We start from the raw sequence: 22,278 nt of genomic DNA, 5'->3' as shown, positions 1-22,278 counted from the left end.
AGTTTGGAGAAGAGAAAAAAAAAATTGGGTTGCAAAGATTTCTTTTACTTTATTTCAAGGTGGGAGCCAAAGCAACTACAGTAAAATTCAAATTATCAGGATCTCGTTCCATGAAATGCTTAATGACCTTTGCAGATCCCTAATTGAATGAATAGAAATGAAAATATTCTGGTCAGTTTACGAACGGAATCAAATACAAGTATGATACACGCATCTATCCCAGCAATCTGATTGGTCCCTCGCGTATGAGACCATGTATACACCAACTCCGGGCGAAAAAATACTCAACTCACCTCGAGCAAGTTGGCACATTTGCCATGGTTGATAGGAAATGACTTTCTGCCATCCAATTCGTAGATATGATGATCCGATTCAACAAAGCATACAAAGTGAAGATCAACGTCATCCTCCAGATTTGGAGCCTGTCCCATTATAACTTGTCAATTTCATGCCATGGTGTTTACTTCAAGTTAGAATGTCTTTTTTTTACCTCGGTCTGTCCCTGTTGAGCCCCTTCAGAGTGAGCATCAGCGAGTTCAGTATAGCTTTCTAAAAACTCTGCGCGTTCATCTGGGGATAAGTGCTTTGTTTTGTGAATAAATTTTTGAAGGATGCCAGGTCCTGCACCAGGTGGAAAAAATGGGTTAGGACGTTTTGCCTGTCACAATGAACCATGTACGTCATGTTACAACTTACCCACTATCTTTTCATTATTAGCGATGGAGTGAAGCAAGGCCATCATGCCACATGCGTTTTGAATAGTTTGCTTAATAAAGTACACTTTGGGGCTGATGTTCTGCTCAAGTTTGGTTAGGCGAGCTTCTTCCTCGATTTTGAACTGTTCGTAATTTTTGGAGCATGGAAATAGGAGCAACACCGCGAGCACAGGCTGCGGGACCATGGCCAAAAGATCAGGTTCAAGGCCTAGAAGTGACGCTATGTTAGCTGACAGATCCCACGAGAAATAGAGTATCTGTCCTTACCGTAGACATCAGTGTATGACCATTCCTCAGCTACTCCTAGTTTGTGAACAAGCTAACAATCCATTGTCAATATATTCATACAGTTATCTGAGGTTGTTTTCGCTTGATATTAAATCAAAAATGAGTTACCTTATTCCACACCTAGACAGCAGTGATAACAGCAAGAAGTGAGCATACGGTGGTGATTCTCCGCGGCTGGTTCACGGTCACCTTTTCTAATGAGGGAAATGACACCTTACCTCAGGATTAGACTCCAGCGGTAACCATCGCTGTTCCGGCTTTGAAACGTTAACGTTGTCTTCAGTGTCCATGTAGAATTGTAAAGAGCACTAGGTCCGGTATTCCGTGAGCTAGCCTAGCGAACTTTTTTCCTATCAACCCAAACCCTACTTGATCCATATTCGGCATTGGGAAGCATTTCGGTCACTGAAAAATTTCTGCTACTTTGCTTGAACCCTCCTCATCGATCCCCCAACCGGCCCAATTTCCCTTCTCACTCAAGACCATGGGAATAGGTGCCTTTTTTGCCCTCTTATCTAAAGTTGCTTCGGCTATAATTATATTCTCACTCGGTGCGCTCTGTGCCGTTGTCGTCCTCTTGATCTATGACATTGTGTACCCGCCAATCCAAGTCACATGTTGGTACTGTAACGAGCAGTCCGCCCTGAAGGCAAGAGGAGAAGAGACTTCCAATCGCTGGTATTGTAGGAAATGTGAGAACCATAATGTTCGAGACGAGGTATGTTGCTTTTCTAGCTATGTTTTTAAGTACTTCTGCGCTGGAAAGCTAACACCTGCGCTTCGTTGAACATAGAATGGCGACATAGTGGATGAATTCCCTGAAATGTACAGCGCCAAGTCTAATCGCCCAGGTAACATATCGGAGGATTAGGAAGGCGTTTAAACATTTGGCATTGATGCAATTCCCTTTGTAGTTCTCCCAAGACGCGATCTTTCGCAGCGGTTTCAGTCCAACATTCTATGTGAAGACTGTGTCAGAAAGCAGCAAATTATTTACAATGAATCCAGACACTATGTGAAGGACGAAACAGTATGTTGAATACATGATCTATCAGCACCTTATTTTTAACTTGGATGACTGACCGCATATATCGCATGGTAGGATCCCGATTACAAGCTTTCTTTACAGGTTGCAAATTGGCAAAGGGAGGATCTGGAAGAGCAGTATCCTTTATGTGAAGACTGCTCGACAAAAGTAGAACAAGTGTTGAAGGAGAAGAATATACCGGCCATGAAACGCGAGGCTGACGATGAAGAGGACGACAGCTGGCTGGATTTAATGCCTGATCCAGAACCTATAAAATTGGCCCAAAAGCCCTCGTTTGCGTTCACCGTACTATCAAGAGTCAAAGGACTTTTATGGCATTTAACGCACCTGAGCTCTCTGATTATATATTCTTTAGGTAAGTTTGGGTTGATGATGGGACGTGAAAGATGGTGTCCATTGACTAATATGCCTGGGATCCTTCAGCGCTATGGAATCCATCTGCCGTCAGAAACTTTTTGGTCGCAGAGGGCAAATCACCCTTCTCTATTCCATTTCAGTCTCTTAAGGACAAGGAATGGGAGTATTGGCAGTACTGGATGGTGATGTCCTTGGCATCTCTATATTGGATGGATTGGGAGCCTCTCACTCTGAGATGGTATGGTCATGACCGAGTGCAACTTCACAACTTTAAGCAGTACAAGGTGAGTAGATCTACATCATAGGGTCATAACTCTGGGATACAAATCTCATGAATCTGTTGAGTAGATCGCACAACGCGCCTTGTTTGCACTTCGGGTATCGTTTCCCTTGCTGTTAGTCTCCGCAGCAAATGATATTCAAATTAAAATTCTGGGTGGTGTATGGGTCACTTTTTCGATATCGGTAAGTTCATTAGACGACAATTCTAGATAAAGACCGACATGTACTAATTGCAGACTCTATGTAGCTTTTGACATTTGGCATGATCAAGTTGACTATCTCATTTGTGGAGCGGCCAGCTAGAGCAATCACTGGTCGATCTATGCCCAAAACCAAGCCGTTGGTGCGAGAGAGGTCGGATCTGCGAAGAACAAAGCCTGCATGGCAGCCGATGAAACTTGCTCGACAATTGCGAGAAGCAGTAGTACGCTATGTTCCGGCCATTGAATCTTACGGACTGAACGGATTTGGGTGGAAGGACGATATATTTGAACCAAACCCCCCGCCAAACGACGATTTTGTCAAAAGAAATGCCATTGTTTTAATGGAAGAGATGAAAGACGTTGAATACGGAACGGATTCTGAAGACAATGACAGCGGATCGGATGATTTCACTTCTGGATTGGTGAGCGTGCAGCTATCAGTTTCGTCGGGGTAAAGTGATGATGATAGCTCATCCATTATTGTTGTTATTTTGATTTTGACAGAGCTGGCGTCCACGAACATCTTCAAAGCCAAGGCAAAAAAGAAATTTCATTCGCCCAAGACCTTTGGCTACCAAGCGCGAAGTCACTGCTACTAAGCGACTCGACGGCCATGTGCCGGCTCCTTCGGTAACCAGACAGCGAATGTCCAGACGACGATTACCGCTGGATTATTTGGATAGTGGCGATGAATATGAAAAGGATGCCAGCGATTCTGATGAAGATGCTGATCGCAGTGGTGTGGTACGTATTCTTATATGTTATAGTGGCCGGTATATAAGAAGCACTTTCTGACCTTCTTCAATGAATTTTGTATATTAAGCCATGGCGTCCTCATCGTCAAAAGCCAAAGAAAACGGCCAAGACTGGTCTTTTCGAAAACATGCAAGTGCGATCATCGTCGGCACCATGTCCTCCTACCTCATCCAGCGCATACTCTTCTCAAAGGGTGTTTTGAACCAGCATTTCACAACTCCATTTGGCACATTCTGTCATGCCATATGTATATACCATGTACTCCTATCTTATTGCTCCTCATCATACAGCATGTACTAGTACCCCTTTGTCATTCGCCTACTTTCATCATAGGCCAAACTTGTATTTGTCATTAGAATAATCCTTTTTTAATATTTAAGAAAGAATGAATTTTTTTATTGTTCATACAAAAGTCGGATCGTTTAAGCCTTGACAGCAAACTTGCGCTGAGGGAAGTGAGCAAGCTTCTTTTGTTGCTTGACGGTCTTCTTGTTGGCCTCAACCTTGGTCAAACGACGACGGATGGCGCGGGTCTTCTTGGTACGGAGATCCAAGGGGGTGTACTTCTTGGACTTGTAGAACAAACGAAGCTGTTCACGCTGGGTCTGGTTGATGACGGTCAAGACGCGAGCGACGGCCTTGCGGGTAGCACCACTGTTAAGGAATAGATTAATATACAATGAGCCGATTGGTTAGATCTACACTTCAAAAATCACTCAATTGAAAAAAAAAGTCTTACATCTTTTGGAGTCTAGCTCCTCCAGTGATCTTTTGGACACGGAGGGAGGCAAGCTCCTGCTTGAGGTCATCGAGCTGCTTGGTGAGCTCAGCCTTGTTCTTGTTGCGAAGTTCGTGGGCTTTAACGGCGACCTGCATTCGGGAATGGAAGAAGATTAGTCAAGGTATTCGTAATGAAGACGAGTTTGCATTCGTGATGAACGATGCAAAGTCGGCTGTCGCTTCCTTGGGAGGACATTCATGTGGCTGGCTGGAATGTTCAGTTTTGAAAAATGTTTACGTTCATAATAGAATGTCGAATGCTGAAGTCAATCGGATTGGGGTATTGTGAAAAGTCATTGTGTCTATCAATCCATCCATCGATTATCGTACGCATCATTCGCTTTGCATCGTTCATCGTTACTTTTAGCCATGGGTTGATACGCACCATTTGGAATAATGTCAGAGAAGGCTTCAAAGATGTCGCAGAAGCACAGTGGCTATAATCGAATCCTGGCTGCAAACTCCGCTCCACTGCCCAACCAATTTTCTGTCCCTTTACAAAATTTCGAGACCCCACCATCCGAACTGAAGTCAGGCACTCTTGGCCCGCAAGCTATATCGTAATATTTATCTAACATATAAACCCTCTCATGCACATCCTATCTTACATAGGCGGATACATACCATTATTTTACATTGGCTGCGTTAAAGACCGCCTGCCTTGATACCAAATTACAACTACCTTTTATTGTACATCGAATCAAGAGCTACGAAACCTTTTTCCGACTTCATACTGTATACTTTATTAATTAACTAGTTGGTAACATACTTGTCGTAATGGGATATCATCCAAGTAAGAGATGTAACTGTCATGCAGGGAAATGTCAGTATTGTACGAGCGATCAATTGATTATTCTTGACAGTAAAGCACTTACCAGCAACAATCATAGGTGACATGAAAGGAACGTTAATCTTGCATCCTCCAAAAATGAACAACTCACTAACAAAGTGAGTTAAAGCAATGGTGTAGGACCAGATGCCGAGGTCGTACATAATCTTGTTGTTAAGATGGAATGCAGCGTAGATGCGGATCATACTGACGGACCAAGTCCATGTGGCAAACAAACGACCAGCCAATGGAGTTACTAGATGAGCATTGAGTTAATATTCATTCAAGTAAACGCGTGGCACCTGTCAGCTCACCTTCGTTTGCCTTATTAGCATAAACTTGTTTGGTGAGCTTGGAAGTGAAGTAGTTTTGAACACTGTTGAAGATGCCCAAGGCAGATGTGAACAGAAGCCATCTGGGGAGGTTACCCTCGGGAAGGGATGAGAAAATCTCGGTAAGTTGGCCTGTGATGTTTTCCATTGTGAAGTTTGCTGAAGACACTGTTACTGAAGTGCGCTGCTCTTTAATTTAAGCACAAACAAATTTGGCAACCTCAAAGGCAAAAAAAAAAAGGCATGAAAATATGTCTAAAGTTTGGTGTGCTACTTTGATGCCAAACGTCACTTTTTATTATGCTGTTTAACAATTTGAAATGAAGGACAATGTCATTGCTCAGTTCGAAGAGCTGTTTATCAACACAAGGGCTGCTTTAAAGCAGCGTAATTTACACGACATGACATTGCGCAGGCTGTCTCGACGTTTTTCACCTTCTCTTTCCTTTGCCTCCCCTCTTTGCGTCGCCTCCCCTCTTAGCGTCACCTCCCTTCTTGAAGTCCTCCTTTCGCTTAAACTTTGCGTTCTTCGCTTTACTTTGATTGGTGTTTCGTATTGCTTTAGTCTCGTATCTGAATTTTTTTCTAATTTCATACCATGGTCAGCATTGAACAAGATGGTTGATTTGATGGAATCATACTTACTTTGGAGTCTTGGTCATGACTTTTTTAGTGGGCTTCTCTTTGGTCTGATGTGTTTTTCAAGATATTAGCTTTTGCAAGGGCTGATTTCTAGCATGCTATCTATTCTCACCTTTGAAGGTATCGTTTTGATCTCCTCACCATCCTCATCTGCAACATCTTCCTCAGCTTTTCGTTTATTACTCGTTGATGACTGGTATGAGTCGTCTAGTTCCAGATCTTGAATGACGGTGACAGTGGTGAGCGATGTTGATGTGGCAAACTCCTTTACTGCAGGCTCAAGCTTGGCTGCTGGTTCAGTTGCTTCCACTTCTTCGTCAGAATCAAATTTCACATCATCACCATCTTCTTCGTCAGCCTCGCCATCTCCGTCTTCCAACTTATGTTGCTCTATACAATAGAAAAATGTACTTCAATACCAGGTTTGGAAGGCTAAAATTACGGAATTGACGTCTACTTACGTCTCAACAGCGCGGCCATTTGGGTCATATTGTTGTCTGCTAATCGCTGTCTTTCTTCTCTAGCTTCTGCTCTGGCCTGAAGCCGGTCCACTCGTTCTCGCTCGATGGCAATTTCTCGAGCCTTCTTCTTTCTGTCTAGTTTACGTTTGTGAAATCCTGTCAAGAATTCCCTGTAAAAAAAAAAAAAAGTCATTACCACCCTGATCGGTTGCGATCCCAGTTTACATTACCCCCAAAGCTGTCACTCACTGTCTGGCATCGAAATCGAAGTCGATTCGATCTACCGTTTCTTGCTTCTGCTTTCTCTTCTTAGCATATATCCTACTGCCGGCCGAAAGAAGCTTTGTGTTATTCATGGAGCCGATCGATCAATAGCAAGAATGGCAGGTGAAGTCCTCAAAAAAAAAAAAAATTGTCTGAAAAAATTGGGATTGGGTCTCCGCTAAGCACCAAACGTGCAAGTTGCCACAGGTCGTCAAGGCACGCGGCTTATTGTGAAGATGCTCAATGTACTGGTGGTGAGCTCCATCCTCAAGCTCCTATTAGTTGGCGCGTAGTAAGAGTCTATCAAGAACTATCATACCTTGCTTTCAGTGCCTTTACCTAAACCATCCGACAGCAGATCGACCGACTTTGAAGTTCATCGCAACTGGCTGGCTATAACGTACAGTTTGCCGATATCAGAGTGGTATTATGAGGTGCGTTCGATTTATTCAATTCTAGTTATGATGAGCACTGGATTAAATTTAAAAATTGCAGAAAACATCAGAATGGACTCTGGACTACCCGCCATTTTTCGCTTGGTTTGAGCGGTTGCTCGCCACCTTTGCCCCTTTGGCGGACGGAAAAATGTTGCAGGTCGACAATTTGAATTATGCTAGCGAAAACACTGTCTTGTTTCAACGTTTGACCGTCATCGTCAGTGAACTCGTATTGTACTGGGCTATTCTAAGGTACACTGTCCTCAAACCACTCCGAGTTCATGCAGCGCTCATTCTGACAGCTGGCTGAACTGTCATTCTGATTGCAGATATCGACGATCCTTCGGTTCCAAGTACGTCAACTGGGTCATCGCTGGCTCCATTTTTCTCCACCCCGGGTTTCTCATTGTGGATCATATCCTTTGACCGTTTTGTCTGATTTTTTACTATTCACATTGACATGCTTGTACACCCGTTGCCGATCATTTCCTTGACTTCACTGAACATCTCCATTTCCAGTATAATGGGTTCTTGTATGGCATATTGCTGCATTCTATCGTTGAAATGAAGAAGGTATGACTAGTCAATGTAGGCAGGAACTGATTTTGCCAATGTCACTCAAAGTAGCTGACTTTGTTTCTCCTATAAGCGCCGATATTTACTCTCAGGCTTCTTGTTCGCCGCCCTGCTGAACTTCAAACACATCTACTTGTATATGGCACCAGCTTACTTTATCTATTTGCTAAAGGCTTACTGCTTTCAACCTATACCTACTCCAACTGAAAATGGTCATGCAGGTACGAAAGGAATTAATATATACTACATGGTATGTTTGTTGCTTATCCATCCTCGTTTGACATAAATGCAGATCGACAAGCCTATGCGAATGTCAGCCGGTTTTCTTTGGTGAACTTCATAAAATTGGGTGCAACGGTTGTAGTGGTCTTTGCTATCTCATTAGGACCGTTTGTGTATATGGGACAGATCCCGCAGCTCCTGTCTCGCCTGTTCCCATTCACAAGAGGTCTCTGCCACGCATATTGGGCGCCCAACTTCTGGGCTCTCTATGCTGGCGCCGATCGCGTTCTGATTATTATTGGAAAGAGACTTGGATGGTCTCTTAACCAGGATGCGCTGGGATCTATGACAAGAGGGTTCGTTGGTGATACAAAGTTTGCTGTTCTTCCTCAAATCGATGCTATACACACCTTGATTATCACCGTCATTGCGCAACTTGTAAGACTCTCTTCCCCGTACAAAGTCGAATGTTAGATCCATTGGTTCTAATTTCCTTCTGTTAGATACCTCTTCAACTCCTTTGGAGAAAGCCCACGTTTAACAACTTTTTGACCTCACTGGTACTCTGTGGATTTGCGTCATTCCTCTTTGGATGGCATGTGCACGAAAAGGCCATATTGCTCATATTGATTCCGTACAGGTAATGCATTGCCATTCTATCCTGAACGAAGCTCATGTCATTTATTAACTTACTCTTTTCCGTGTAGTCTCATGGCCGCCAATACGAAAGCGCATTTGAAAATATTTATCATTCTCAGTGCTTCAGGCATATATTCATTGTTCCCTCTTCTTTTCCACTCAGCAGGTACGTATGACCATGATTGTGTGTGTGAGAGACATCGTCGAATTTAAATTTTTGCTACGTACTAGAAACACCTATTAAGACCATATTTACCCTCACATGGCTCTTGATTGTCTTGCCATCATTGGCTAGGACATTACACACGTAAGTGCTGATACTAGTGTGGTACATGTAGGATGCTCTCATATATTTAACCGTTCCTTTCCTCACAGTCCATTACGTGCTGTTCTTCATCCACTGGAGCGCCTTTACCTGGTTGGTTTAGTAGTGCTACAAATTTACACTGACGTCTTGCACACCGTCATTTTCGGCACTGGCAAACTTGAGTTCCTGCCCCTTATGATGATTAGCATATACACTGCACTGGGTGTATGCTACGGCTGGGTACGACTGATGGCGGGATACCTCAACGGAACCATATAAGACAAAACAATTGAAAGCGTATGCATAGAATGCGGCGAAGCTGAGCAGTTATTTCTTCCCCCAGTCCTAAACTCAATAAACAGTATGTGAAATTTTTTTAAAAGAAAAGATTCGTCATCGTTGACATTGAGTGTAGTATATTTACAACTGAACGCTAGCATATTGATCTCAAAAAGGTTGGGATGTCAAATGTGACGTTATTCAGAAACAGCTATGGGCAGGCACTGTACTCTGGATGAAAGTAAGGAAAAACGGAGGATGGATGGTGAATCAGCGATTCAAAGTTTGAAGGAAAACATATAAGAAAGAGGTGTAGAAGAAAATGAAGGGTAGAGTGAGCGCTTATAGTCAAGATAAGCAAATCAAGAAGGGAATATGCCAAAAGAAACTTTCCAGTATGAAAGCAAACGTATTAATGCGGTAGGATATCATGGTTGAATGAAGAAAAGAATAAAAAAAGTTAGCATTCTTCAAGAATCTTGCTTCACGTTTGTATTCTTCCTGTAGATGGATCTATTACAATCCTTGATCCTGCTGGCGTCAGAACATAGATAGGCTGGGCGTCGGATTTTTCCACGTCAGCACTTTGCAGAACATGACCAGGTGGAAGAAACTGCATGAACTGACGAATCATGGAAGGTTGACCTTTAAATAGTGTAGCGACTCTCTCCAAAACTTGCGGTGTATTTATTCTAACCAAGACATCATCAGTATCGGAACATGCATGCAACGCAACATATTATATCTACATACCTTTGACTTTTAAATTCCGTCATGATTTTCAAGAATTCGTCGTAGACTGAAGGATCACGATGCTCTCGAATACTTTGTATATATGCCATAGCATCTGTAACATTCATAGGCTTCAATGGTTGTGATCGCGATTCATCAGGTTGGGCGGCACCTTCGGTGTCTTTTTTGACACCAGATGAAGGGACTGGCGCTGAGGAGACTGGGGTTGGTGGCAGACTGACAGACATGCCATTTGTTGAAGTTTTTGGTTTGGAGTATTTCGGTATCATGTACGAAACGGAAAAGCTCTTTATAAAGTCATGGTAAGAAGCCTGGTCTTCATAACGATTGCGTGAACCGGAGATAAAAAAGTGGGGTGAAACTTACCTGGTCTTCTTCATCATCGTCAATGTTATGTAAAATACTGTCGAATGTGACCTCTTCTTCTGTAGTGGATCCTAGAATAGCCCTGCCATCCCTTCCTTCACGCAACATCTTTCGTACAATCATAAGCTCTCTTTCCACTCGTTCAACCCTTGATTTTCCTTCTATTGTGACGAGTTTTGCATCGCCAGTTGCCAACAAAACTTGAGCTAGATCTTCATTTTGCGAATACTTCGCCCATTGACATCGTAGTGTACATTGAGGCCGTCGGTCTTCCCAATCTCGTACCTGCTCATCGCTCAGTATAGCTTTGAGACCGGCTTTTTTAGCTACAGACGCTTCAGCACGACTGAGCGCATGACTCTTGGTATCTCCCATAGAAAATCGCGAAGCGTATTCAGGGTCTATTGGCTCCAATCTCGAATATTGTAAGCAATGCTCTACTGACGCCCAACCACGATGGTCAAGGTCAAACAGCCTAAGAACACGTGTTTGCTTTTGAGAAGGTTTGGCAGAGTTGGTAAACATGGTGCGCATATAACTATTGGATAGCATACGTCGCCAATGGGGATGATTGTCATTCAATGCAAAGTAGGCATTGTTTTTAATGTCGGCCACAGGACACATCTCTCCAGGAGCTGTTCCTACTGGCTTGACGACGGAAGCAGAACTGAGCACAAAGACGGTGTCATTCCGAAATAATTCAGAATCGGTGAATTCCAAGGAAACAGGCCCAGAATCCCTTTGACCGTTGAATTGCGTAGGTGAACTTTCTTCTGGCTGGTCGTTGCTATTGGACATGCCCGAGTACAAATGGTCTTGTATAGCTGGCTGGCGGATTAGGCTCAGCGACGGAATCAGTAGTGGCGAAAGCAAAGAAGAAGTGTGAGGATGATGACGCAGTCTGCCAATAAATTTGAACAAACACAACGCTAAGCGTCTGCCCCGCTTGCCCGCACATTTAAAAAAAAAAAAAAAAAATTAATGCTTCTGCCGCAGCTAAAAACAACAGAAAAGAAACTCCTCTCGAAACTCAACTGTCAAAAGAAAACCGCAGAAAAAAAAAAAGATTATTCAGAAAATTCCTTCCATCGGCCCAAAGTCATCCAGGTAAAGCATCTTCTCATAGACCCCTACATCCCCTTCGTGTAAGCAACGATGAGAACGATCGTTTCATCCTTGTTCTGTAGCAAAAGATCTTGCTTTTGCCTTGATGCCAATACGTTGTGCCCGGCATATGAGTTCATCGCGTCAGTGATGTACTTTGTGCCGCTGAGCTTACACCTTGCTTCAGGAACGCTTGTATACCAGTTTCTAGTATCGTCTATTCACACGTATTTTGCCTTTCTAGATATCCCATTCATTTTATCACGATCATGGTATTTGAAATGTTTCGTTTCCTCCTTTGACAGGCTCTGCTATATTTGTATAAAAGTATGTACTCGATAAAATGATATTATGGGGCACCGATCCAAAAGGCAGAGTCTTTGACGTTAAAACCTAGTGTATACGAATCGCTGTGATGCGAAATGTACTATATCAGACAGACATTCGTAGCTATGGAAGGAGGTTATTTAACAAAAGGTAAGCCCCTATCGATGCTGAAGCGAAAATGATCAGGGCTAGGTTGAATGTACTACGGAACATTCTTTTCAACTTTTTGAAATTTACGTGCTGGCTATGAAGCATAAATAAGTAACAACAGACAATGCCATAAACTTGTGCGAATGGTCAAGCAACTCACTGTTCCGACATGTTTGACTATCTGGAAGGCAAGTAACGACTTATATCTCGAATTAATGCGTGAATACCTCATACAGCCTTAGTACAAGCATCAACGCAATCACTATCGGTTGTGCAGCAACATTAATTTGTCCAATTGTTTATAAAAAGAAAGCAAGCGTGTCAAAGTATAAAAAATAAAACGTATGAAATCAATCATCGTCTTCACTATCTGAACCATACGTTGCGAGCGCTTGTAAACCACCACCTTGCTTCTTTGCAGCACCTGCATTCTTTTGTTGTAATTGCTTGAGGGTCTCTAATGCCTGTGATGAAATGATGGAATCTTTCTTTTCTGTCTCTTGGACTTGTGCGGCCTCTGGCTCAGTGGTCACAGGCTGTCCCTGTTGGTAGTAATTCCAGTAATTGAGAGCGGCGGCCTGCTCTTGCAAGCTTCTATTTAACTTTTCTGCTTCAGCAGCTCTCTCTAGCTTTATTCGCATCTCCATGTTCATGAAGCCATCTTCATCCACCTCCTGCGCTCGACTCGTATATTCTGCTGGCAGCTCTGACTCGCCATCGTCTGTGTACTGGGACTGTATTTTTCGCTTCTTCTCTGGAACTTCCGATACCGCCGGGGTAGGATTAGGATCGTCACTTGCCCATCTGCAACACAACCAACGCATCAGAACGCTACAATAAAATACCGTATAGCATTGAATGTGTATGACCCACCTTATGTTCAGCATTTCATTGTTATCTAAGCTTTGGTATTTCATCGCTTCCTTAGCAAATTCGGCATTCGATCGCATTTGATATGTTACAAAGGCTACGCCCCTCCGTTTCAATACCTTGACTGTGTATGTAATTGAGGTTAATTTTGGCAAAAGCTTTACTAACGGCAACGAAACCCTTTCCTTACCTGACTCTATGAGGCCCCATTCAGAAAAGTGACGTCGAACAATATCCTCCATGTCGTCTGATACTGTCACTCTTCCAACATACAAAGTTCGATTGTCAAAGTTGAACGATCCAACGCCACCCATGTCCTTTTTGTATTCTAGGTACTTGTCTCGGCCGAAGCAATCGATGGTTGCTTCGACTTCATCAGACTCAGTGGGGATACTATGCCACATGGCGCACCGAGGTCCTTGCGAGCACATTCCACGCGCAAAGTGAAGACAAAAGTAGGACTGGGGATTGTCTGATCCAGCCGTTGTTCCAGCATCTCTTTCAATGTTGCATCGGTACTTTGGTCGCGATCTGGGTAAACGCAAGAATAAGTCATTGCAGTCGAAAGGGGTTTTGAACAGAGCGACTAGGTAACCTACTTTACTGCATGTTGTTCTCGCTTGCCGCCTTGCCATTTGCCACTCCAGATATTATATGTAGATCCCTCTGGGATTTCTTCTTTGTGGACACTTTCCACTTCCGATTCCGTGACCTATGGCAGATCAACATTACAAAACACATCCATTGCAAAACCTTGAATGAAATACCTACTCACCTGCTGTCTGGCAAGAGGCATGTTATAACCGATCAAAGTAATTAAAGTCTCACTGGCGAACGGGTCGTAGCTGGGTTCTGCTATTGAAGGAGAAGCAAATTGGAAAATTGTACTTCACGTGACCTGAGCAAAATGTGTAAAATTGCCCGCGCAAGAAAATTTTTAGACCTTCTCTTTTTATCTACATCCATCCATAGCCATGGTAAGTGAACATCCATCCATCTCCAAACTCTAGTTCAATCCATGCCATCTGGCTCGTATTGCTAGATCTCTATCATCACTTGCCCATTACAAAGGTCGATGACCTAGTATTGGTGCTTATTGTGCTGTTAGCTCGAACTTTGTACCTACATCAGGTACAAATTCTTGCTTTTAGAGGAGAGAATTATCCATGTCAGTTGCTTCCGAGTAACTAATATTGGTTTCTTTTCCTCAATGACCAGCCCCCTGCAAAGAAGTCCACTGGCAAGAAGGTTGCTCCCGCCCCATACCCTGTCAAGGGTAAGACCGCCACCAAGGCTCCCTCCAACCCCCTTATTGAGAAGCGTAGCCGCAACTTCGGTGTTGGTCAAGATATCCAACCCAAGCGTGATCTTTCTCGTTTCGTCAAGTGGCCCGAGTATGTTCGTCTTCAACGCCAAAAGAAGATCTTGAACCAGCGCCTCAAGGTTCCTCCTTCCATCAACCAGTTCACCAAGGTTTTGGATAAGAACACTGCTACCCAACTCTTCAAGCTTGCTGCCAAGTACAGACCCGAGACCACCGCTGAAAAGAAGGAGCGTCTCCGTGCTGCTGCTGCTGCCAAGGCTGAGGGTAAGAAGGTTGAAACCGAGAAGCCCACTGTCGTCAAGTACGGTTTGAACCACATCGTTGCTTTGATCGAGGCCAAGAAGACTCAACTTGTTGTCATTGCTGATGACGTTGATCCCATTGAACTCGTCTTGTACTTGCCCGCTCTCTGCCGCAAGATGGATGTCCCTTACTGCATTGTTAAGGGTAAGGCTCGTCTCGGTACTCTTGTCCACAAGAAGACTGCTACTGCTTTTGCCTTCACTGAGGTCAAGGATGCTGACAAGTCTGAGCTCGCTGCCGTTGTCTCTGCCATCAAGTCCAACTACAACGAGAAGTTCGAGGAGCACCGTCGCCAATGGGGTGGAGGTCTCCGTGGTCCCAAGTCTGAGGCCATGATGGGCAAGCGTGCTGCTCTTGCCGCCAAGGAAATTGCTGCTCGTCAGTAATTTGTTTCTGGTTTGGCTTGTTGCAGTGCAGCTTAGCTTTCGACTCAAAATAAAACAATATTAGTTTCCATAATATTTTTTTTTCATTCTGTATATAAACTACAATTTTTCAATTCCCAACACTTTTTTAAAAGTAAGCCAATGATATGGTGGTATCGATGAGAGGGAGTTCAGTGTGAGTCGGGTATGTTATTCTGTAAAGACTCTGGATATGCTACGTACTTGCACAACGCCAGTATTCTCCTGTTTCAACGGATTGATGTTTGACTTGGTGCATTTGCGAAACCACTTTGACTTCAGCTGTACATCTACTAATTGTTGCGTTGCAAATGACAGCTTTCTTAAAACTACACACACACACCAAAGTAGACACGCATATATTTAACACCGTGATATCCAGGTTTTATCAATGTTTTATTCTGTGTATATACACACATTTCATTTCAATGGCCCAAGTCACCACGTTAGGACAAGTAAAAAGTAGTATAAACCAAAAAGCATTTATCGGTTGGCTAAAGGAGAGAAAAGAAAAGAGTGAGCTGTGAAATTTCATTGTAAAATCAATGACATGTTTGAATTCAAACTTACACTTGGCAACACGCTCAAGTTCGTCCTTCTTCTTGATGGCATAAGAGTTGGAGGATCCCTTGGCGGCGTTGATGAGCTCATCAGCAAGGCACTCAGCAATGGTCTTGACGTTGCGGAAAGCAGATTCGCGGGTCTAAAAGAAGGAATCAATATTTAGCAATTTCAAGAAAATACGAGTTCAATCAAACGAGAAATCATGCTTACACCGGTGGTCAACAAAGAGATGGCCTGGTTGACACGACGGAGAGGAGAAACATCAACAGCTTGACGACGGACAGTACCGGCGGAACCAATACGGGTGGAGTCTTCACGGGGACCGGTGTTGATGATGGCATCAACAAGAACCTGAACGGGGTTCTGGTCAGTGAGAAGGTTGATGATCTCGAAAGCGTGCTGGACAATGCGAGCAGCCATGAGCTTCTTTCCGTTGTTACGGCCGTGCATCATAAGAGAGTTGGTGAGACGCTCAACGACAGGGCACTGTTGGATTAGAGAAGCATTAGTGGCTGAAAGTAAACCTGGCAGATCTCTTTTCCCCCCGCTTAATTTACCTGAGCCTTGCGGAAACGCTTGGAAGCGAAACGACCAGCAGTGTGAGGAACAAAGATGTGCTGGCGGACCTGGATGTAGTCCTGGAGCGAAATGTCCTTGACCTCAACGTCCTCGTAGGACCACTTGTTGAAGAGCTTGCGAGAGCCATCGGCGCTGGCGATAACGTCAGCGGGCAAATTGAGAGCAGCCATGTTCGCTAATGAAAATAGTTGAAATCTCGAGTCAGTGAATGTGGATTATGAAAAAGCTACAAATTTTCCAGATATCGTTGCGTTTGTGAATGCGATGGTGTCGGTAGTGTGTGTGGCGGTTTGATTCGACTAGGATGGATGTATGGATGGATGGATGGTTCGATATATTACCTTTGAAGGGGAAGAGGACGATTCAAGTTTGCTAGCGTTAGAGGATTTATTGCTGATGAGAATTTTCAAGCTCCGCGTTACCAGCAAACTTGAAGGGCACACGACAAAAAAATTGAGGTACTCTAAACCCACTCTTCCATCCGTCATATAGCTTTTAAAGAATTACATTTATCATTGACAATGGTAAAATACGTATTAGATATACAAAATGGAATCGTACTAATGATACCAGGTGGGTAATGACATTTTCTCCACCTCTCAAGGTTTTTTAGGAAAAACAAAAAAGTATTCACTATAAACGTTCATTGTTACGATACACTCCCCCTGACGGTTGTATATACACAAATCTTCTTGTCTGGTGTCCAGTTCTCGTTTTTAAGAGAACCCCCTCAATTGACCAGAACCTGGTTGCTGGACTCTCGGCTGATATCCCTCTTACCGTGATCTTGGTCTGTCGACGAGCTGGATGTAGTCGAGACGCTAGATCTATGCTTGCTTTTTAGTGTTGGCACCATAAGGTGGCCTGAGGCATTTTGTGCCATGGCAACATCATCTATGTTATAGAAACTATCCATTCCTTCCACGCTAGTCGATAGGGGGCTTCCTGGTATACTCCAACCGTCGTCTAGTGATGGGCTGATAGGACTAGCTAGAGGAGACTCCTGTTCCGATACAAATACAGGAAGCAGATCTGGTTGATCGTTAAAGCTAGGTAACGATATTTTGAGTTGAGGCGGCAGGGATTGCGAATTTGGAACTGTAGTGACGTTGACAGGTAGGGAAAGAACCGCTTCTTTACTCTGAACAGACTTGTTCTGGTCATTATTGTCGTCTTTTTGGGCTGATGCTGATAAAAGTCCTGAGAATGACCACTTTCCCGATGACCGAGGGCTTTGCTGATTGAGCGAAATGGGAAGTCGGATAACAACGTCATAATTTCTTTCAACTACTCGCGAGATGTTGCACCCAGTTGATGGCGGACAATCTTTTGGGATATTGACACGGAATACATTATGAGCTTCATGGCCCTTCCTTGGCATATTGATGTAAACATTCTCCGAGGACAATGTTTGAGTGACATTTTTGCTGGGTTGTGAGTTGGCAGCAATAATAGGTGCTTCTGAATTGTGTGTGCTGAATGGCGTCAAACTTCCTTGATAGAGCCTTGTATTAGCGACCAAGGAAATCTGAACGTGACTAATTTTTATGTCGGTGGGATTGCAGATAGTCGTTCTTACAACACAAACATCACCTTGGAAAAATAAAATGTCAACAATCCCGCTTAAATTAAAATGGATACTTCACCAATACATACCTGGACAATAAGATGGCTTAGTCACTTCAGCCTTGACGGTAATAGGCAGCTTATCCTTTTCAAGGTGAAACGTAGCGATCTTGGAAGATTGATTGCTAGGTGTAGCTGGTGACAGGTCTTGAGAATTGACAAGAGGGTAGTATACGATGGGCACAGTATTAGATGACATTTGTGCAAGATCGTTGGCGTTGAAAAATCCTTGGAGTGAATAGACGATACTATGGCTGAGCTGCGGCTCCTTTATCGACGGTGGGTAGTTTACAGAGGGTAGCTTGATAGCAAACAAGAAGAGATGTCTGCCACTCTCTAGTGTGTCATTTTCGCTGCTCTTTCCTGTAACGTATCGGTTCAGCCAGCTTGGACGATGTAATGAGCGTAGAACCAAAAAGAACACTGACCTGCGGCGGACCATACAGCTGTCTCAACAGAAAATATAGTGGCAAGACACTTTGACTTTTCCATTTCTTTGCAATCGAATACAACTCTAATATTGTTTGCCTTGACAGGCTTTCCCAACTCTAGAACCAATGAACCTATAGAAAGGAATTAGTAAGTCTGAGAAAAATGCTACAGCGCTTGTAATGACGCTTACCATTGATAACGGATCCTGGACCAAATGCGGTAGGACTGTGATTGCACAAGCTTAGATTGAAAGCTGATACGGGCGTCTTTTGTTGTCGTGCGAAGATCATTTAGCGGCAAAGCAAGTGAAAATAAACTGGCAACTTTATGAAACGACTTTTTGCGCCGTTTCAAAAATTGGGTCTGCTCTGCACGAGATGCGCTCGTATTACCCAAAAATAGGCAATTCTTTTCCACTTGGACAAACAACCTTGCTCTGTCATATTTGACGCTGCGATTTACTGAAAGAAACAAGTTGGCTTGGTCGATTGCTCATTGTTCACCGTTGTCATTCAACTACCAGATCTAATAGCCATCTGCTTAGGGACATCGGGTGTTTATTACCGTCCGTTCAACACCTGAAACGCAGCGGACATATTGAAAACGCTGTGGCCAGTCAATTCGACGAAAACTCGCCGTCAGCACACAAAAGACGAGCAATCTTCCTCTCTTACGCAATTCCTGGAACTTGTATCTCCAGCTTACTTGACGTTATACAGCTTCTTGTTGACTTCAAATTGGGTGGCGAGCCCTCACATAATATTTTGAACATAAAGGACTACAAACCGCACTTTATCGCCGCACTTGGTAAATGTTTTCAATGACCACCTCCTTCTGCCATAAACCACACACTACAGTGAACTGCGATAAAAAAAAAAAAGAAATCAACCCTTTACAGAAGTCTTGTTTCAGTGCAAACACCCAACGAAGATAGAAAATCGGTAAGTAGTGATTGGTTTGACGTCTGCTCACTATCAGATTTTTGGCGTGAATTTCTGTGACATCACTCCATTGGCGCCTCACCCCCCCCCCAAATTGATGGTCACCTGTCAATGTGAAATTTGAGAGAGACCAGACCCGGCCACACCCTTTAAAAGTAGTCTTGGACAACTTCTCTCCTTGTTTCTCTTTCATCAATGTCTCTTCCACACCGAACGTACTCTCGACACAAAATAGCAGTCAGACAACGGTCAATGTCGCTCACCGACGACTTTGAATGCCGCTTGTTTGATTCCCCTTATCGATCACAATTCGACAGCGACGATAACGTAGGCTATAGTTCATACAGTTATGAACCAGTTCCTGTTCTAGTTATGGCAAGGCAGCAAGGATTTGTATTCAACGAGGAAGTTCTTGTCAGCCCACTTCGACGGCGCAGTGGATACGAAACACTAGCATCGATGTGTAAAACAAACTCCTCGTCTGGATCCGAAGATGGCTGTGGAAGTTCGCAGGACGAGCTCGACGATGGCTCAGTCAATGAAGAAAATCACACTCAAACATCACTTTCCAAAGATACCACGCAAGCACCGGAACGAGTGGTTGAAATTAAACTGAGAGCAACTGAATGCGATATTTGGCCGGAATAAAAAAAAAGAATACGCTTACTCGACTTGTACTTTTTCCTAATCGCCATCACCCATATAACATCTCCTTCTTGTATGTAGTGTATAGCAGTTTGTAATTAAAGTAACATCAACCTACTAGAAAGGGGACCCCAGCTACTTCAGGTATGTCTCATTGAGCAAAAGAACAATTAAAGATATCGAACCGAGAAATATCAGTCCGACAATTTTAAAAACAAAACGCCATTAGGGCTCAACCAAATACACAGTTTCTGTATTGCTTCGTAAATCCTAATTCTCTGACTAATTTTAAACTGCAATGTACTCGGTGGTTTCGCTCTACAAGATGCAAAATGGGCATCCATGGTGCAAATATCAGTATTTATTACAGTGTAGTACTTAACCTTCGAGCACCTGCCAAAAAATAAAAACAACTAGTCTTCTGATGTGATGCTTATCAGACTGTCACAATGTGGGTTTGCTAGACTAATCAGCCTGCCAAACGCTTAGCTTTTGGACACTAACTACCAACAAAAATTCACTCATGTAATGTGTTTAGGCTTCTCCTAAAAGTCAGGTTAAAACAACAAATTTTGACTCGGAAAGACGTATGTAACCCCTTGGGTGCCTGAAGCAAGGCATACCTGAAATCTTTCATGTTAACGATATACATGAATAAGCTCGATGACATTTGAACATGAATTTATTTTCAAGCGCAGCTCAGTAAAAGCATACCAGCCGCTTACTGCTGGTTGGACATTTGTTCGATGCCACACTTTTTCTTGTGGCATACTCTATAAACATTCTCTCCATAAATCGCTCATGACTCTGCGTATACCTTTGTTGGTTGATCTTTGAGGAACTGCTATAAGTTCATATATTCATGGTGTTGGAATCGTCCGGCGTCATAGTATAGGATAGGTCAAACTGGTTTGGGTTCAGACTCCGCATTACCGATTTCAGATCCGTGCGACAGTGTTCGCAGCTGGTATCTCTTCAAAAGTTGATCGCCTTCCCTTTAGCATTCTGATTTTGCCCACTTGAGTCAAGCTCTAGGCATCTGTAGCTCGCTATCTAAATGACAAGAAGGCACATTCCATGTGTTGATCACCCACTTTCACCTGATGCAACCGAATCCATACCCCCTCCTCATATACTAGTTTCGCAGAATAGTACCCCAGAAATAACATTGTCCAAATGGACACATGCTTATAGACGAAAATATCCTCACCAACCACTGAGGAGAAATTCCGACGACAGCATATTTGTACAAGCTATAATTCACAAAGTGAAAAAGAATGACACTGTTGCTGGCATCGGTTTGTTTTATGGCATCCCGGTAAGTAACTTGCATTGGACTCGGAAACTTTAACCCTTTGGCTAATGTTGGTACCATGGCAAAGCTTTCAAAGCTCAAAAAAGCGAATAGATTATGGACAAATGATTCTATACATGCAAGGAGAATTCTATATATCCCTCTGAAGGATTGTCTGTCGCTCACAGATTATACCATCGATAAAGAAGCACAGACCATCACATTTTACAAAGCGCTGCCGAATGTCCCCCTTCATCATACGCAATCACCGTTTCCCAATGATGCTACTTGGCGACATATAATGAAGGTGCCACTTGATGTTGACGACGATTCTCATACCCTACCAGCCCCTGCACATGATCGCTCCAGACTGCCTTCTTTCGGTATGAACACTCCTTTCTGCTATTGTACCACTTTCCCTCATCTCTAGACTTAACCACTTCATTTTCAGGAATTCCATATTCTGATGACCCATCCTATCAAGAAACAGGATCTGAATCCTCATTTGGTTCATCGAGCGACTCATCGTCATTTACGAGGTCGCAGTTATCCAATGGAACACAATCACCGACGCTTTCATCTTTTCATATAGTAGAATGCACTGCAGATCTCGTCAATGTCAAAGCATCTGAGTTATCCTTCTTTGCGCCACCTCAGCATCAGCAAGCATCATCTTGCCCATCGACCCCTCCATTGAATTTATATAGCTCTTCATCACCACCATTGTCTGCATACCAACCTTTGAATGGGCACGCCAAATCATGGATGGACGGGATAAGGACCAGTCTTGAAAGCTTGCGTTCTCCCAGCGATACTACGAATGAGCATAAACTCACCGTTTTTTCCATCAATGGACAGCCAGAAAAGAAGGACGTAGAATGGCGATGACTCCTTTTTACCTATATGCCATCTAACCCCCGTGGATCCAACTTTTATTTCCCTTTTTTGTAACCCTATTTAACCTAAGATGCCATGTTGGCTGATTAGCAATGGCTCACTGGCCATGTGAGGCGAGACTGCTAGAGGATTCATTCGCAGACATGACTTTATCCCAAACTTGTTTCTTCTGCAGTCACTTTACCTCGTTGTAAATTTCATTAATTCCCTTGACATAAAACGATTGACTGCTCAAATCGGTCGGTATACTTTAACTATCACGCTTTAATTTTTATTATGAT

At 43.4% G+C, this 22,278-nt stretch overlaps 14 protein-coding genes across 14 annotated transcripts; 7 read left to right on the top strand and 7 right to left on the bottom strand.

Annotated features, from left to right (window-relative positions):
- Positions 1-24: 24 nt before the first annotated feature.
- On the bottom strand, positions 25-1,335 carry K450DRAFT_231674 (uncharacterized protein). Its single transcript, XM_051587468.1, has 7 exons — positions 1,223-1,335; positions 1,113-1,124; positions 984-1,035; positions 697-924; positions 491-621; positions 294-422; positions 25-139 (listed from the first exon to the last, which is right to left on the bottom strand). Exons 1-7 carry the CDS (start codon positions 1,292-1,294, stop codon positions 50-52), a joined length of 714 nt encoding a protein of 237 aa, XP_051446519.1. The 5' UTR covers positions 1,295-1,335; the 3' UTR covers positions 25-49.
- Positions 1,336-1,426: 91 nt separating this feature from the next.
- K450DRAFT_20686 (uncharacterized protein) lies at positions 1,427-2,802 on the top strand. The gene is made up of 5 exons (XM_051584751.1): positions 1,427-1,722; positions 1,798-1,855; positions 1,919-2,034; positions 2,107-2,407; positions 2,476-2,802. Exons 1-5 carry the CDS (start codon positions 1,489-1,491, stop codon positions 2,712-2,714), a joined length of 948 nt encoding a protein of 315 aa, XP_051446518.1. The 5' UTR covers positions 1,427-1,488; the 3' UTR covers positions 2,715-2,802.
- Positions 2,803-3,466: 664 nt separating this feature from the next.
- K450DRAFT_231668 (uncharacterized protein) lies at positions 3,467-4,134 on the top strand. Its single transcript, XM_051587467.1, has 2 exons — positions 3,467-3,638; positions 3,718-4,134. The coding sequence occupies exons 1-2, from the start codon at positions 3,583-3,585 to the stop codon at positions 4,004-4,006; spliced, it is 345 nt and encodes a 114-aa protein (XP_051446517.1). The 5' UTR covers positions 3,467-3,582; the 3' UTR covers positions 4,007-4,134.
- On the bottom strand, positions 4,012-4,846 carry K450DRAFT_231664 (uncharacterized protein). Its single transcript, XM_051587466.1, has 3 exons — positions 4,816-4,846; positions 4,390-4,520; positions 4,012-4,304 (listed from the first exon to the last, which is right to left on the bottom strand). Exons 1-3 carry the CDS (start codon positions 4,816-4,818, stop codon positions 4,073-4,075), a joined length of 366 nt encoding a protein of 121 aa, XP_051446516.1. The 5' UTR covers positions 4,819-4,846; the 3' UTR covers positions 4,012-4,072.
- A 210-nt stretch (positions 4,847-5,056) lies between these two features.
- K450DRAFT_231662 (uncharacterized protein) lies at positions 5,057-5,831 on the bottom strand. The gene is made up of 3 exons (XM_051587465.1): positions 5,574-5,831; positions 5,306-5,515; positions 5,057-5,236 (listed from the first exon to the last, which is right to left on the bottom strand). The coding sequence occupies exons 1-3, from the start codon at positions 5,737-5,739 to the stop codon at positions 5,184-5,186; spliced, it is 429 nt and encodes a 142-aa protein (XP_051446515.1). The 5' UTR covers positions 5,740-5,831; the 3' UTR covers positions 5,057-5,183.
- Positions 5,832-5,835: 4 nt separating this feature from the next.
- On the bottom strand, positions 5,836-7,074 carry K450DRAFT_231659 (uncharacterized protein). The gene is made up of 4 exons (XM_051587464.1): positions 6,944-7,074; positions 6,695-6,864; positions 6,346-6,623; positions 5,836-6,280 (listed from the first exon to the last, which is right to left on the bottom strand). The coding sequence occupies exons 1-4, from the start codon at positions 7,048-7,050 to the stop codon at positions 6,233-6,235; spliced, it is 603 nt and encodes a 200-aa protein (XP_051446514.1). The 5' UTR covers positions 7,051-7,074; the 3' UTR covers positions 5,836-6,232.
- Positions 7,075-7,171: 97 nt separating this feature from the next.
- Positions 7,172-9,660, top strand: K450DRAFT_231656 (uncharacterized protein). The gene is made up of 11 exons (XM_051587463.1): positions 7,172-7,250; positions 7,314-7,392; positions 7,454-7,647; positions 7,725-7,809; positions 7,900-7,968; positions 8,045-8,192; positions 8,264-8,631; positions 8,697-8,833; positions 8,901-8,998; positions 9,064-9,139; positions 9,208-9,660. The coding sequence occupies exons 1-11, from the start codon at positions 7,195-7,197 to the stop codon at positions 9,416-9,418; spliced, it is 1,521 nt and encodes a 506-aa protein (XP_051446513.1). The 5' UTR covers positions 7,172-7,194; the 3' UTR covers positions 9,419-9,660.
- An 80-nt stretch (positions 9,661-9,740) lies between these two features.
- Positions 9,741-11,456, bottom strand: K450DRAFT_231652 (uncharacterized protein). The gene is made up of 3 exons (XM_051587462.1): positions 10,538-11,456; positions 10,172-10,458; positions 9,741-10,110 (listed from the first exon to the last, which is right to left on the bottom strand). The coding sequence occupies exons 1-3, from the start codon at positions 11,333-11,335 to the stop codon at positions 9,903-9,905; spliced, it is 1,293 nt and encodes a 430-aa protein (XP_051446512.1). The 5' UTR covers positions 11,336-11,456; the 3' UTR covers positions 9,741-9,902.
- A 53-nt stretch (positions 11,457-11,509) lies between these two features.
- K450DRAFT_231650 (uncharacterized protein) lies at positions 11,510-12,378 on the top strand. Its single transcript, XM_051587461.1, has 2 exons — positions 11,510-11,968; positions 12,039-12,378. The coding sequence occupies exons 1-2, from the start codon at positions 11,693-11,695 to the stop codon at positions 12,120-12,122; spliced, it is 360 nt and encodes a 119-aa protein (XP_051446511.1). The 5' UTR covers positions 11,510-11,692; the 3' UTR covers positions 12,123-12,378.
- Positions 12,379-13,228: 850 nt separating this feature from the next.
- On the top strand, positions 13,229-15,001 carry K450DRAFT_265187 (uncharacterized protein; the record flags this gene model as incomplete). Its single annotated transcript, XM_051592787.1, has 2 exons — positions 13,229-13,243; positions 14,207-15,001. 2 exons carry the CDS (start codon positions 13,229-13,231, stop codon positions 14,999-15,001), a joined length of 810 nt encoding a protein of 269 aa, XP_051446510.1.
- A 376-nt stretch (positions 15,002-15,377) lies between these two features.
- Positions 15,378-16,527, bottom strand: K450DRAFT_231609 (uncharacterized protein). Its single transcript, XM_051587460.1, has 5 exons — positions 16,504-16,527; positions 16,141-16,337; positions 15,794-16,069; positions 15,590-15,722; positions 15,378-15,513 (listed from the first exon to the last, which is right to left on the bottom strand). Exons 2-5 carry the CDS (start codon positions 16,330-16,332, stop codon positions 15,503-15,505), a joined length of 612 nt encoding a protein of 203 aa, XP_051446509.1. The 5' UTR covers positions 16,333-16,337; positions 16,504-16,527; the 3' UTR covers positions 15,378-15,502.
- Positions 16,528-17,673: 1,146 nt separating this feature from the next.
- K450DRAFT_231604 (uncharacterized protein) lies at positions 17,674-18,933 on the bottom strand. Its single transcript, XM_051587459.1, has 3 exons — positions 18,411-18,933; positions 18,217-18,351; positions 17,674-18,151 (listed from the first exon to the last, which is right to left on the bottom strand). Exons 1-3 carry the CDS (start codon positions 18,508-18,510, stop codon positions 17,805-17,807), a joined length of 582 nt encoding a protein of 193 aa, XP_051446508.1. The 5' UTR covers positions 18,511-18,933; the 3' UTR covers positions 17,674-17,804.
- A 423-nt stretch (positions 18,934-19,356) lies between these two features.
- K450DRAFT_270030 (uncharacterized protein) lies at positions 19,357-19,809 on the top strand (the record flags this gene model as incomplete). The annotated part of the gene is made up of 1 exon (XM_051592948.1): positions 19,357-19,809. One exon carries the CDS (start codon positions 19,357-19,359, stop codon positions 19,807-19,809), a length of 453 nt encoding a protein of 150 aa, XP_051446507.1.
- Positions 19,810-20,780: 971 nt separating this feature from the next.
- Positions 20,781-22,277, top strand: K450DRAFT_278947 (uncharacterized protein). The gene is made up of 3 exons (XM_051593311.1): positions 20,781-21,124; positions 21,189-21,483; positions 21,552-22,277. The coding sequence occupies exons 1-3, from the start codon at positions 20,864-20,866 to the stop codon at positions 21,986-21,988; spliced, it is 993 nt and encodes a 330-aa protein (XP_051446506.1). The 5' UTR covers positions 20,781-20,863; the 3' UTR covers positions 21,989-22,277.
- Position 22,278: the final 1 nt, after the last annotated feature.

This window comes from Umbelopsis ramanniana (genome assembly GCF_025399195.1).
Source record: "Umbelopsis ramanniana AG unplaced genomic scaffold K450scaffold_14, whole genome shotgun sequence".
NCBI lineage: Eukaryota > Fungi > Mucoromycota > Umbelopsidomycetes > Umbelopsidales > Umbelopsidaceae > Umbelopsis > Umbelopsis ramanniana.
The sequence above is the reverse complement of the archived record's forward strand: the minus strand, read 5'-3'. Positions and strand labels throughout refer to the sequence as shown.

Coding starts and splice junctions, on each gene's coding strand:
- K450DRAFT_231652 (XM_051587462.1), bottom strand. CDS start 11,335: ATGTCCAATAGCAACGACCAGCCAGAAGAAAGTTCACCTACGCAATTC. Junction 10,459..10,537: donor ACGATGATGAAGAAGACCAG/GTAAGTTTCACC, acceptor GACTTTATAAAG/AGCTTTTCCGTTTCGTACAT. Junction 10,111..10,171: donor ACGGAATTTAAAAGTCAAAG/GTATGTAGATAT, acceptor TGTCTTGGTTAG/AATAAATACACCGCAAGTTT.
- K450DRAFT_231659 (XM_051587464.1), bottom strand. CDS start 7,050: ATGAATAACACAAAGCTTCTTTCGGCCGGCAGTAGGATATATGCTAAG. Junction 6,865..6,943: donor TTCGATTTCGATGCCAGACA/GTGAGTGACAGC, acceptor TTTTTTTTACAG/GGAATTCTTGACAGGATTTC. Junction 6,624..6,694: donor AATGGCCGCGCTGTTGAGAC/GTAAGTAGACGT, acceptor TCTATTGTATAG/AGCAACATAAGTTGGAAGAC.
- K450DRAFT_231674 (XM_051587468.1), bottom strand. CDS start 1,294: ATGGACACTGAAGACAACGTTAACGTTTCAAAGCCGGAACAGCGATGG. Junction 622..696: donor TAATAATGAAAAGATAGTGG/GTAAGTTGTAAC, acceptor CACCTGGTGCAG/GACCTGGCATCCTTCAAAAA. Junction 140..293: donor AATGTGCCAACTTGCTCGAG/GTGAGTTGAGTA, acceptor TCATTCAATTAG/GGATCTGCAAAGGTCATTAA.
- K450DRAFT_231664 (XM_051587466.1), bottom strand. Junction 4,305..4,389: donor GGAGCTAGACTCCAAAAGAT/GTAAGACTTTTT, acceptor ATTCCTTAACAG/TGGTGCTACCCGCAAGGCCG.
- K450DRAFT_231668 (XM_051587467.1), top strand. CDS start 3,583: ATGAATATGAAAAGGATGCCAGCGATTCTGATGAAGATGCTGATCGCA. Junction 3,639..3,717: donor ATGCTGATCGCAGTGGTGTG/GTACGTATTCTT, acceptor TTGTATATTAAG/CCATGGCGTCCTCATCGTCA.
- K450DRAFT_231650 (XM_051587461.1), top strand. CDS start 11,693: ATGAGAACGATCGTTTCATCCTTGTTCTGTAGCAAAAGATCTTGCTTT. Junction 11,969..12,038: donor TCTGCTATATTTGTATAAAA/GTATGTACTCGA, acceptor GTTAAAACCTAG/TGTATACGAATCGCTGTGAT.
- K450DRAFT_231604 (XM_051587459.1), bottom strand. CDS start 18,510: ATGATCTTCGCACGACAACAAAAGACGCCCGTATCAGCTTTCAATCTA. Junction 18,352..18,410: donor TCCAGGATCCGTTATCAATG/GTAAGCGTCATT, acceptor TCCTTTCTATAG/GTTCATTGGTTCTAGAGTTG. Junction 18,152..18,216: donor AGCTGTATGGTCCGCCGCAG/GTCAGTGTTCTT, acceptor GATACGTTACAG/GAAAGAGCAGCGAAAATGAC.
- K450DRAFT_231609 (XM_051587460.1), bottom strand. CDS start 16,332: ATGGCTGCTCTCAATTTGCCCGCTGACGTTATCGCCAGCGCCGATGGC. Junction 16,070..16,140: donor AGCGTTTCCGCAAGGCTCAG/GTAAATTAAGCG, acceptor CTAATCCAACAG/TGCCCTGTCGTTGAGCGTCT. Junction 15,723..15,793: donor TCTCTTTGTTGACCACCGGT/GTAAGCATGATT, acceptor TCCTTCTTTTAG/ACCCGCGAATCTGCTTTCCG.
- K450DRAFT_20686 (XM_051584751.1), top strand. CDS start 1,489: ATGGGAATAGGTGCCTTTTTTGCCCTCTTATCTAAAGTTGCTTCGGCT. Junction 2,035..2,106: donor ACTATGTGAAGGACGAAACA/GTATGTTGAATA, acceptor ATCGCATGGTAG/GATCCCGATTACAAGCTTTC. Junction 2,408..2,475: donor TCTGATTATATATTCTTTAG/GTAAGTTTGGGT, acceptor GGGATCCTTCAG/CGCTATGGAATCCATCTGCC.
- K450DRAFT_231656 (XM_051587463.1), top strand. CDS start 7,195: ATGCTCAATGTACTGGTGGTGAGCTCCATCCTCAAGCTCCTATTAGTT. Junction 8,834..8,900: donor CTCATATTGATTCCGTACAG/GTAATGCATTGC, acceptor TTTTCCGTGTAG/TCTCATGGCCGCCAATACGA. Junction 8,999..9,063: donor TCTTCTTTTCCACTCAGCAG/GTACGTATGACC, acceptor GCTACGTACTAG/AAACACCTATTAAGACCATA.
- K450DRAFT_278947 (XM_051593311.1), top strand. CDS start 20,864: ATGACAAGAAGGCACATTCCATGTGTTGATCACCCACTTTCACCTGAT. Junction 21,125..21,188: donor GTTTGTTTTATGGCATCCCG/GTAAGTAACTTG, acceptor ACCATGGCAAAG/CTTTCAAAGCTCAAAAAAGC. Junction 21,484..21,551: donor CTCCAGACTGCCTTCTTTCG/GTATGAACACTC, acceptor CTTCATTTTCAG/GAATTCCATATTCTGATGAC.
- K450DRAFT_231662 (XM_051587465.1), bottom strand. CDS start 5,739: ATGGAAAACATCACAGGCCAACTTACCGAGATTTTCTCATCCCTTCCC. Junction 5,516..5,573: donor TGCTAATAAGGCAAACGAAG/GTGAGCTGACAG, acceptor ATGCTCATCTAG/TAACTCCATTGGCTGGTCGT. Junction 5,237..5,305: donor GTCACCTATGATTGTTGCTG/GTAAGTGCTTTA, acceptor CCTGCATGACAG/TTACATCTCTTACTTGGATG.